The 12848-nt window shown below is 42.0% G+C and overlaps 1 protein-coding gene across 1 annotated transcript; it reads right to left on the bottom strand.

The window, feature by feature from the left end:
* Nucleotides 1-6860: 6860 nt before the first annotated feature.
* On the bottom strand, nucleotides 6861-12610 carry nmur1a (neuromedin U receptor 1a). Its single transcript, XM_012828229.3, has 2 exons — nucleotides 11707-12610; nucleotides 6861-7412 (listed from the first exon to the last, which is right to left on the bottom strand). The coding sequence occupies exons 1-2, from the start codon at nucleotides 12608-12610 to the stop codon at nucleotides 7048-7050; spliced, it is 1269 nt and encodes a 422-aa protein (XP_012683683.2). The 3' UTR covers nucleotides 6861-7047.
* Nucleotides 12611-12848: the final 238 nt, after the last annotated feature.

Genomic DNA, 12848 nt, shown 5'->3' with positions numbered 1-12848 from the left:
GATGATTATGATGAAAAACTAGCAAGACGACAACTTTCTTAACACAGCCAAACATCAGAGCAAGCGCAACACAAGAAATTCCAAGGCCGCTAATAAGTTATTATTGACTAGTCCAACAGAAAGAAGGCCAGCTTGGCATCTGACTTGCATCCTTTTGTCTCTTTTAGCTCTCGCCAACCAGTAAAAGCCAGTCCAAGACTGACTCTTGATCAGTGTTACGTTCCCTGCTAGGGCAAGGCAACGTAAACAAAAACAAGTTCGTGGGAATAAGAAAACGGGCAGACAACGTTGGATAAGACAAAAAATAATCATTCATTTATTATCTTTAAACTAAATCAAAAATATATGGAATAGTGGAAAAACGGGGAGACAACAAAAATAGAAACAACAAAAAGTTAAAAATAGCAAAGAAACAAAGAAACAAACAGGCCTCCAGAACTAGGCCTCAAAGGATCCTGGGCCTCCCTCTCGAACTCTCACTCCGAGACTGGTAGAATGTCTCACGACCTAGGCGAGGCTCCTAGATCATGCGGCCATCCTGGTGGCCGCCACAACGACAACTGCGTCTCTTCCAGAAGGATCTCCCGGGTGACGTCACCAAGCCCTTTTTAAGGGGCCGGCTCTGATCGGGCACCCAATACGAATAAAACAGCAATTAGGCCTTATGCTGGGCTATCTGTAAAACAAGGAAAAGACACACAACAGTATACATAGGCCACGGAAAATGTTCAGGGACGTAACAATCAGTTACTGTCTCTTCAGTTTCTTCATCACCTCTTCCATTATGTCCATACAGAGAATACTGCGCTAGCTTCCTCTGATAGCTGGTGCATGGGTCTAGTCGCTGCTTTGTGAGGTGGTGCCATAACGCATTATGTAGTTCTTGCGAGAGTTCTTGCGCCCTCTACCACAAAGTTACATGCAACAGTGCAATACCAGGCATACCTGGCGTGCAGTGGCACAGACACAAAAGTCAGTGTAGGCTACCACCAAAATTATTTTTAAGCTGTTATTTTAAGGAACAATTGTTACATAATGTTGCTTTAAGACATTAGAAGATCTGTTCTGATTACAGTGCTCACATATGTGGGTGCACTATTCAAACTCCCATCAAACCTCTGAGAAGCTCTTGTAGGTTACCCTGTGTGTCATTACCACTCCAGTCCAGTAAGTGTCAGTAATACACCGATGTAATTATGTTACTAAACCGAACTGTTGAAAGAAGCATCCTGAGGATGAGTATGTGAACCTGTGGGCCTGTTCTTCCTCAGGAGAGTCTGTATTTGTGGCAGGATAAGCATGCTAGCATACATGTAGCAAATGTACAGAATACATACAAATTTCAACACAAGATGATATATACATGATACATGTACACAATACATACAAATATAAGATGGTATACACAACACATACAACATTTATAGCGGATAAGATCGAAAGAGAGCATTCAAGTATTGTAGAACGGCTTAGTGGGTATACAGTGTGCTTGTAAGGTTACTATTACAAGGGTAATTAAAGCAATGAAACAGAAAACTATGTCAATAGTGGCGATAATTTACATCACAGGCAAAGTCTAGCACATAATGTGTAGATGTATGCTTTCTTTTCACTCTTCACTAATTGTTAACCAGGTAGCTCACTAGACTGCAGCTTCAATAAATCAAGCTTTCCAATTTGGTGCAGAGAAACAGGAATCTGCACCATTCTTCACACTAATGTGTTAAAACACATCTTTTACCATTTGACTAGTCTTTTGTTAATGCCAACTTGTTCGTCATATTGTTTGAGTCCATATCTGATTTTCCTGTTGTTTGCACTATAGACTGTTCTCACGTGGCAGCGCTTTACTATATATTAAAAAAATATTTGTATTTAAAGGGGCCATATTATGAAAATTCCACTTTTTTAGTGCTTCTACACGTTCATTTGGGTATCTGGCGTGTCTACCAACCCAAAAACGCTGGAAAAAAACCATTGGCGATCTTTGTTATGGTTCCTGGATCTTTGTTATGGTCAGAAACGTCATGATTGAGTCTGCGAATGAGATTCCCGTGTGTTGGCCTGTCACAACACATTGGGAGGTTCCCTACATGGCCTTGGCCCACCCCCCACACTCATTTCATATTTGCCAGAGCGCAAGCCATTATTGCAAAGCTCGGATATATAGCATAAAGCAAACTAAGTACTCAAGATGCGCTGCACAGATCTCTACATCACGTTCCAGCCTCAGAAGACACAAGCGAAATGGATTGAATTCATATTTGAAGGCAATGTCCCTGAATGAACTTCAGGCGAGGGAAATGTAAGTATTTTTTTAAATAATTCTGTTACTTGCCCATTCAGTGTGGTGGTTAACGACGTTAGCATGTTGTAGGGGGACTAATTCAAACAGCGATTTATGAACAGTGTTATTTTAGTGGTGGTTAATTGATACAATCGTGAATAACTGCTGTGTCTTATCTCCTGAGCAAGCAAGAGTGTCAATATGGGCTAACGAGTTGTAGCTAAAGCCCATAGAAAAGAGCTATACAGCTCGCTAGCTATTAGCACTCTAGCTTGCTCAGGAGAGTTTAGCTGCAGAGAGAAGACACAGCAATTATTCACGATTGTATCAATTGTACATCTAGGTTTCTTTAGCGTCTGTTGTCACGTCCAACAGCACAACATATCACGGGCATTTAGAACTTTGTGTGGGTTGTGGCCGTAAACAGCTCGCTAGCTATTAGATTGCTCAAGGCAGTATCATAGCTAATAATACTAGTTGATAACCAACGGATAATAATGTATCGCTAAAATGTATGATTCCCGTTGTTAAGGTTAGAGAATTCTCGCACCAAAAAGGCATCATTCATAAACGACTTGATAAGCAGCTTAGACTCACCTGCAGTTACCAAAACAGTTTGTCAATGTGGGGCATTTTGAGGGTTTTGTGTATAGTACAGCACAAGTTAAAAATACTGTTCACTGTATGATTATTTCATAATGATTTATGAGAAAAATGCCGGGTTGGTAGTATGCCAATGTTATTGTACCTACTTTTCTGTGTTGTGAAACTGATATTAGGTGTAATGGAATACAACATTTCTTCAAATGCTAGAGATGTATTGGCTTTTAGTTCATGTTTCATGCAACAGTGCAAGGATAATGGTCAGTGAGATGACATTTTATTTACAGTATGGAGTATTTTCCTTTTATTGCATTCAGGAAAACACATGAATAACATTGCTGCTCTTGTGGTTAAGGAAGAACATCTGAACAGTGTCCTAGGCTACATCATGTGGCCTGTCAGACAGATCCTCCAAAGCACCATCTGGAGCAGAAGAGCAGGACCACCCAGATTCTCCGTCCCAGAAAGCCCCAAGACCAGCTAACAAAGCTTCTGTACACCAAATACCTGTAACGTCTGAGCCAAGTTTACATTGTATATAGAGAATAAATGGTGACACACATCTATTGAGTCTTCCTTTGTTAACAGTATGGCTACTGATGGCACAAATTGTGATTTTGTAATCAATGTTTTTATTATAATTGGTCTTTTTTGTATTTATTACCCATGTACTAGCCAGTACATTTAATAACTATGTTTAAAAAGCTCTGTGGCATTCTTTGAAGCAAGTCTATAGAAACAGTTTTGGTATGTAACATGTCAACAGTTGACACATGCAAGATGAGCAGTAAGCAAAGTAAGACAGAGGGAAGATGAATTTATTGTATTTTCTTCCCCAGTTATATTTGTATTGCAGAAATCACTGATGACTCATATGCATAAAAAACAAAACAACTTACTGCTATATTCCCCTTAGACATAAGGCCCATAGTCTGCATTATAGATGTTGAATGCATTCTGTAGTGAGAACACATTCAATCACACAGCTAAAAGTCCCGGATGATGCACGTTGGTTGGTTTGGAAGCTGCAGTAGTCTTCTTGTTACCTTGAATATTGAAAGTGTAAGTATCATGGAATATAAAACAAGATGACTGCATAATCACCATGTCATTCACAAATAATTTTACCTGTGGCATCTCCCTGCAGCATCCATTCTCAGGCTCTGTAGGCATTTGCTCACACTTGGCACAATTACGACTGTATAGATAAAGGGTTTTAAAAAGTGACAACATTGCAGGTGAAGTGTATTTGAATGTTGTGTTACAATTACAGACACAAGTTGACAAATACAACGATATAATGAGAAAACAATGTTTGAACGCTAATAAACGGAGGTAAACACGTTACGTTATGTTCTACATCTGTGTTAGGGCCATTTTCCACATTGTAATTTAGACTCAGATTAAGATATTATTTTGTTTAGATTCATATTTAGTGATTGCTCATTATAATGATTGCATAATTGTATTTTATAGTTTTGCATTTCAGTTTAATATATGTTTAGTGTACATGCAATGCTTAGAATAACCAGATATGCATGGGACATAAGAGTTGCTTTGGAGTGCGCGTGGTAGTGAGCTACGACGTAGTCTGCTCGACATTGATGGAATGTATAAGAACTGCCATTTATTTCATTGTTCAGTATTCAGTAAGGACGGAGCGAAAACACTGTTTTCTACCGTTGTTAAACGCACTAAGCACGCGTAGAGACTCGTTCTTTCCGTCTAGAGTGGTTAAGTGAATGAATATGTTGAAAATGAATGCGATGTTCTCGTCACCGACTAGACCGTATGACCTTAGCCAAAGTAAAAACAAGTGAAGTGACAAAGTGTACTTACCATTCAGAAACGTCCTGTTGTACCCTAAATTCTCGAACTTGTTTGGGAGCCTCTTCTTGTTCAGGGTCTGAACAATCTCGTATCCAGTCGCCATATTTTACAAAACTAAACTTGGTAAGAATGAGTAGCTAAAAACTAAAAGGTTAGAATGATTAGCCCAAAACCGTAGAGGAGGGGGGAGGAGGGCGGGGGGAGGGGTTAGCTGACTCATTAGCATAAGCGCTCAAAACAGCTCGCTGACAGAATGGCTGTGTTTGGCAGGGTAAAAAGGATGCCATTAATAATGATCCTTGTGGTATTTTGACCAAAATATGTTACAGACATTTCATTAAGACCCCAAGGAACCATATCAACTTGTGGTAAAATGGGCATACGATGGGTCCTTTAAGGTATTTTATACAGTCTTTCGTTGAAGCAGCATTAATCACTAGGGGGAATACATTTTGTGGGATAGAAATGGGATACAAGTGTGATTAAAAATATGGGACCCCATCAGGTGTTAGCAACGTGCTCACCTCATGACCAGCCAACCCAACCCAACCCAAGGACTTACCTCACACACAGGCATCATGGGATTCTGACCCAGCCAAGGACTCACCTCATACACAGTGAAAGAGTTGAAAAATCAGAATTAAGGATCAGAGTTAACAATGATTGACAATAATCAATAATCCAATGAATATTATATTAATTTAAGAGTTTCGAATATACTGTTAGATGAGATGACGGAAGAGAGGTGTGAATGAGTGTTCTCACCACCCCTCCTCTCTTGGTCATATCAAAGTGTCTTTGATATTCCTTATACCCCCATGAATACAGGCCTCTGAGACATTTGCTCACAGCTGGATCTCTTAATCAGTTTCCCCTGTGTACAAATATTGTGGAGTTCCCCGTCAACAAAAGTAGTAGACTGATACATATTCATGGAGGGACAGGGCTATGGGATGACACTGCTTATGCTATGTAGGATATTTAAACTGAAACTATTCAATGGCTGACCAGATGAGACATAGGTGAAGCTTTTGAGTGAAATCTCTGTCTATCTCCCTTGATGCGCATCACTGCAAGAATAAAGCCTGTTTCTTGACTCATCATACTCAGACTGAGTCTTCACCAATCTCTTTGCAGTAAAAAAATGCTATCAACAGGCATCATGGGATTCGGACCCGGCCGCTGCTTAATAGCTCTTAATGGAACATTTTAATTAGGGGATCGCTTCAGTTTGAGACAGCCTGTGAGTACGGCAGAGTGGACATGAGTCATTGACATCCCATAGGGGACACGACCGGCCACAGAGGGATGGGCTGTCTGGCCTGAGTGGTACTTAATTCTTCCCTCCGGCTTGCTTGTCCGTTAATCTAGAATTAATAGAACAGCTAATGTGTTCAGTAGTGCACAGTTAGGATTGACCTTTTAATGCACTTATAAAACCAAATATAAAGACAACAGTGAGTTGTTGTAAATGTGTTTTCTGCATGTCTTCTAATTTATATCTTTATATTCTTCTCTAATTTATATCTTTATATCCTTCTCTAACTTATGTCTGGTTATCTGCATATCTACGTCTGTGATGTCATCTGCTTGGTCAGGTTTATGTGCTCTCATTCGAGACCCAGCTTTTGCTTTGAATCAACAAGATTGTGTTGAAAATCTTTTAAACAGATTAATTCATTGTGAAGGTAGTTTCATAATTGTGTGGGATGTTGTGTGACATAGAAATGAAATGGACTACAATCAATTGTTTGCAAGCACTTTAGCCAAAAGTGGAAATCTTAAGGTGGACATCGATAGGGAAAAAAGGAACCACTTTTGGAACCATATAATATGAGCCAGCTATTCGTAGCAACCTTCAATTCCTAAAATATAATCCATATCCCCTTACCTGGAAAAAATATATAAACATGTATTTGAGCTTTATAATTATGAAAATGGTTTGAATTAATGTATGGCTTGACAACAAATGTTTACTGATAATGTTCAATGTGTCAACATGGAGAGGAAATCAAAAGAGTCCTGTAGAGACGTGCCATACAGTTGAAGAGCATATAGCCAGTCCTACAGTACAAGACATTTATTAGTCACGTATTAGCCACTTATTAGTCATTTATTAGCCACTTATTAGCCAAATTGATCACACATTGTTGATGATGCTTTAATCAGATGCTACAAGCAGACACACATTTTTCTCACAGCTTCAAAATGTACAAATCAGTCGGCACTATTAATTATCTACAGTAGCCTCAGCTTTGGTAGTTAGTGCGACTGTACATGGTGAACAATCCCTCCTCCGCCCCAAGGCCTGATCAGGCAACGGTCGATTAGTTATTGTCTGCTTTGGCGAGAGGTATGGTGTTGCATTGTGGGCCATCACTGGGGGTACTCCGCAAGGTGAGACGGGTCATGCTGAGCGACTGCTTCCTGCAGGGCGCGGGCGGGCGCAGACGGCGCTGGCACAGACGGCGCTGGCACACCATCCCCTTGAACATCTCACGGAAGCGGCTGGACATGAGGTTGTAGAGGACGGGGTTGACGGCTGAGCTGAGGTAGAAGAAGACGCCGGAGATGACGTGGACGTACTGGAAGATGTTCAGCTGGTTGCTGGACCAGTGGTCGATGAAACTCCACATAAGGCGATCGGTGTGGAATGGAGCCCAGCAGATCCCAAACACCACCACCAGGACAACTGTAAACACCATCACCAGGACAACTGTAAACACCATCACCAGGACAACTGTAAACACCACCACCAGGACAACTGTAAACACCATCAACAGGACAATACATTTTCCCACTATTACTGCTGTATATGTAAGTCATGGGTTATCAATTAGACTATTACTGCTGTAAATGTAAGTCATGGGCTATCAATTAAACAAAGGGACCCAAAAATACAACTACAGCAAAGGTCTGGTACTAAGCAGAAACTTTCATCCAAAGGGATTTACAATAGCATCTTGCATTGCCCAGGAACTGAATCCAGGTCAGCTGCTTGTTAGACAACAACACTAACCACTGTACCACTGACACCTTTTAGAACAGGTGGACATTGTATTACACTCAATAATATTACACTCAGTGGTATCTACAGTGTTGTGTCAAACCAACTAGATCAAACAAGTTTGTTCTTGGTGTCATGACAACAGCTTGCCTTGGAATATTTGTGGAATATGGGGGATTGTACTGTACTGGGACCTTTTGTACTATAGTATACCACAGAATAGAGCTTTAGCATAGAGCTGTCTTGAGGTATATACATAGCTGAATTTCATATTTGCGGTATTTGATTTGAATTACAATATATGGTTTCATAGATTTTTCCTTTTTTTTGCAATGCATCACTAAACTGTGCAGAAATAGAGGATAGAGCAACACATAATATACACATGTTGCAACACTTCAAGATGCCTGTGTTTGATCATAAGATACGCTGAGGTGTGTGTCTAGCTGAGGTGTGTGTCTGTGTGAAGAGTTTTGAAAAAGTTGACATGGTATTGAGAAGTGTAAAAATGACTGTAAAAAACTGTAACAGGTATTAGTTTATCAGTAGTAGTAAGATCTAGCTGTCACCAAACAACCTCCATGTATTCTTATTGTACAGCTTTTGTTTTTTAAATACATTGGTAGAATTGTCAAATACAAAATATCTGACCACCTGCATACTACTGCCAAAAATATTTGCCATTGCTAAACTAACCATGTCCACTGTAAAGACAGACCAAAAGTAATATCGCCTCTGTGAGAGGTTAGAGAATTATACCACCTTTTTCTGTCGGAGACTGTATAAAGTTGTATAAATTCTCCAGGGCTGAGAATTTGAGGCCTTCTGATGTCTTGAGGGTAGGAATGTTGTGAGACAATGGACTATGTTTCTTTAGTTGATTTCTCTAGCAGTCTGTGTTTAGCCTGTCGTATGAAAAAAAAAACTATTTCGTGTGACCTTACAATGCAAACACGGCTTTGGAACGGGAGGAAAAGCAATCGCCACGGCATGTTGTTTTACAGTGTGCAGCACGCAGTAACCACGCCATGGGGAAATGCAATGCACAGAAGCCACTGCTTTTCACTGTGTGATGTGAAAACAACATGCCACAGTGAATAGACACAGCTTCAACCTCTTTGGCCATGCAGTGTAATAGAGGCGAGAGGGCATCCAGGCCCAGACACAGACAATCAGCCGTGCTGTCTCGCCCGCTACCAGGGGACTCAGACAGGCAGAGGTGCTATCTCAGGTCTGGATTACAGGGCTCTGGACCAACTAAATGAAACAAACACAGTGAAAAGCTGCAGTAAAGATGGTTTAAACAGAGACATTGTATTATACAGTTTTATGCAAAAGTTTGGGCACCCCTCTGATGTTGCATGTGATTTGGCTCTGTCTTTATGAGAAAACATCATTGCAATATATCATTCATTTTCTAGAGAAACTGATAATGGGATGTTTTTCAGACAAAGATTCCTAATGTAGCAGTATTGAGTTGTATGAAATAAAATAAAATGTCAAAAAAATAGGCTGTGCAAAAATGTGGGCACCCTTTTAAGTGTGCTTACATTTAACAATAGCATCAACATGCAAATGTATTTACTAAATGTCAATGAGATAATATGGACAATGTGAATGGACATTTTACATTCAAATTAAATGTATGTATTGTACTTTACTGTCTTTTATAAGACACATTTCATATCCAGTGACATGATGTGTGTGTGTATGAGTGTTTGTGTGCACATGAGCCGAAGGGGCAACAATAACCTACTTATTGTTATCTATCAATTTATCAGTCCATTTGAAGCCGATAGGAGAAGCTTTCCAATTAATGCTGTGACTGATTAGATGTGTGTGTGTGTGTGTGTGTGTGTGTGTGTGTGTGTTTGGGTTCATGTGTGCGTGTGTATGTGTGTTTGTGTGTGTGTGTGTGTGTGTGTGTGTGTTTGTGTGTGTGTGTGTGTGTGTGTGTGTGTGTGTGTGTGTGTTCTTAGCTCTGATAGTGAGTTTGGGTCTCCACATGCTGGATTCCTTAGTTTTTTTTTCAATGGATGCAGTCAGCATGGCCGAGATAAATAATTCAATTGAACAGAAGAATGCAGTTAACCTTTTTGTTCACGGTAAGACTACTGCAGTACCCTTGACTGAGCATTAGGGGGGGCTAAACTACTCTAACCCAGATGACTAAATGGCCCGAAGGCACAGGTGTCCTTTAACCAGATTAAACCGTGGCATTGTTATACAATCAGAACTCCAAAATAATAGAGCTTGCAGATTTGTGTTCCTTGTTCTTGTGTTTGGTTGTGATCTATACACATCGCACGCAGTCAGGAAGGGCCTTGTGTGTGTGTGTGTGTGTCAGTCAGGAAGGTTTTCAGAAAGCCCCTCTGCTCCATGCCAGTCAGGAAGGTTCTCGTGTGTGTGTGTGTGTGTGTGCGTGCGTGTGTGTGCAGGTGTGTGCGTTCATGTGTGTGTGTGTGTGTTCACGTGTGTGTGTGTGTGTGTGTGTGTGTTCACGTGTGTGTGTGTGTGTGTGTGTGTGTGTGTGTGTTCACGTGTGTGTGTGTGTGTGTGTGTGTTCACGTGTGTGTGTGTGTGTGTGTGTGTGTTCACGTGTGTGTGTGTGTGCAGGTGTGTGCGTTCATGTGTGTGTGTGTGTGTGTGTGTGTGTTCACGTGTGTGTCAGTCAGGAAGGTTTTCAGGAAGCCCCTCTGCTCCACGCCATGTTGGAAGTGCAGGCAGTAGGCCTAATAAACCCAAGCATGGCATAAAGGAACAAACTGGATTCAAACCCTACTCTGCTTTCAAAGATCCAACAAAGGGGAAGGCCAGAGATGGGCAGGAGAACTAGGTGTTGAACTCGGTCTTGATTGCTAGCAAATAAACCGTGCAGATTTCTCATGTGAAAAAACAAACAAAAACATTTCTTTTCTCATATGGCCTAGAAATCTGTTCAGTCTAAATGTACTAAACTTACACTATTCCATCAATATGAATTATGGATCATTGCATAGTTTAGTGTCAAGTGTCAAAGGAAGATGATGAAACCTGTAGTTTCTCTCTGCTTCTGGCAGAGACAGACAGTCTATTTTCTATGGGCGGTTTCAAATGACCAGAATGGTAGAAATGATTTCATCATGACATGAAATGATCCGCTGAGGGAAACACGTAAAGAAATACATTACATTTGATTATTATGGTTCAAGTCAGCAGAAGAGTGTCTACCCAATTCAATTAGATTCATGAAAGATATGAGTGACGTGTGAAGGCTACAATCCCAGTGTCTTTGTACTGATTGTGAAAGATATGAGTGATGAGTGTGAAAGATATGAGTGATGAGTGTGAAAGATATGAGTGATGTGTGTGAAAGATATGAGTGACGTGTGTGAAAGATATGAGTGATGTGTGTGAAAGATGAGTGTGATGTGTGTGAAAGATATGAGTGATGTGTGTGAAAGATATGAGTGATGTGTGTGAAAGATGAGTGTGATGTGTGTGAAAGATGAGTGTGATGTGTGTGAAAGATATGAGTGATGTGTGTGAAAGATGAGTGTGATGTGTGTGAAAGATATGAGTGATGTGTGTGAAAGATATGAGTGTGATGTGTGTGAAAGATATGAGTGTGATGTGTGTGAAAGATATGAGTGATGTGTGTGAAAGACCTGAGTGACGTTAGTGAAGGCTACTCTCCCTGAGTCTTTGTACTGATTGTGAAAGATATGAGTGACGTGTGTGAAGGCTACTCTCCCAGCGTCTTTGTACTGATTGTGAAAGATGAGTGATGAGTGTGAAAGATATGAGTGATGTGTGTGAAAGATATGAGTGATGTGTGTGAAAGATATGAGTGATGTGTGTGAAAGATGAGTGATGTGTGTGAAAGATATGAGTGATGTGTGTGAAAGATGAGTGATGTGTGTGAAAGATGAGTGATGTGTGTGAAAGATATGAGTGATGTGTGTGAAAGATATGAGTGATGTGTGTGAAGGCTACTCACATAGCATCTTTGTGACCTGCCGGCGCCGTGCCTTCTGCTGCTGCGCGCGCCTGGCGGTGTAGCTCTGGGGGCCATGACTGGACTTCTCCTCCAGAGCCTGCAGCATCTTCTCCCTCCTCAGCTGCAGGCCGATGAGCAGGTACAGCACGCTGATGGTCAGCATGGGCAGCAGGAAGAAGAGAAGTGTGGTCACCTGAATCAGCAGGTTGTACATCCAGCGCGGCCTCACCAGCGTGCAGAGGGCCGACTCGGGGATCCCCGAGGCGCCGGAACCTGGCGGGAGGGTGAGGATGCCGTGCAGGCTGGCGTTGGGCACGGCGCACAGCATCGAGATGCCCCAGACGCTCAGGATGACCCGCTTGGCGTGGGCGCGCGTCACCACGTACTTGGCCTTCAGGGGGTGGACCACGGCGATGTAGCGCTCCACGCTGAGCGCGGTCACGATGAGGATAGAGGCGAAGCAGACGGTCTCGAACAGGAAGGTCTTAAAGTAGCAGCCGCCCTTCCCCAGCAGAAAGGGGTAGTTTCTCCACATCTCGTACAGCTCCAGGGGCAGACCCAGGAGCAGCACCAGCAGGTCGGACACGGCCAGGCTGAGCAGGTAGTAGTTAGTGGGCGTTCGCATGACCCGGTGGTAGGCGATGACAGTGCAGGTCATCACGTTGCCCAGGACACCCACCAGGAAGATGATCAGGTAGGTGACGCAGATCGGGAGGAAGTCGGAGGAGCGGCGTGGGCCCATGTGTCTCTCCAGGTACTCCTCCCGGCTCAGGCACGCGTCGGGCACCTGGTCGCTAGCGTTCGGCCATCGGCTGCCGTTGCACATCAGCTCTGGAACGCAATCCAGAAGGCCAGTCTCACCGGTCACCATGGCAACAGAGGAGCAGTTGGACTCAGGTGACATGTTGAATCAGGTGACAGGCTATGGGGAATGGGTGGAGAATTAGTCACAGTTTCTTTTCACATCTGACAAAAAACTGATTTAACACTCATATACTGTCTCTTACAGCGTCGGCTTAACAATGGGGGTTGATAGAGGAAGTAGAGCTATCGGCTCTGTGTAAATTTGGCCACGTCTGTGCTCAGAGAAAGTGACCATGATACAAGTATTAAAATAAAAATCTAATTTCTATTATTTCTGG

The sequence above is a fragment of the Clupea harengus genome, chromosome 10 (assembly GCF_900700415.2).
Source record: "Clupea harengus chromosome 10, Ch_v2.0.2, whole genome shotgun sequence".
NCBI lineage: Eukaryota > Metazoa > Chordata > Actinopteri > Clupeiformes > Clupeidae > Clupea > Clupea harengus.
Note: the sequence above shows the minus strand (reverse complement) of the source record. Positions and strands in the feature narration are given on the sequence as shown.

Bases quoted from the DNA above. Each gene is read 5' to 3' on its own strand.
- nmur1a (XM_012828229.3), bottom strand. From the start codon at position 12,610: ATGTCACCTGAGTCCAACTGCTCCTCTGTTGCCATGGTGACCGGTGAG. The intron at 7,413-11,706 runs GTGAGTAGCCTT...TGGTGTTTACAG, and splicing joins GCAGGTCACAAAGATGCTAT to TTGTCCTGGTGGTGGTGTTT.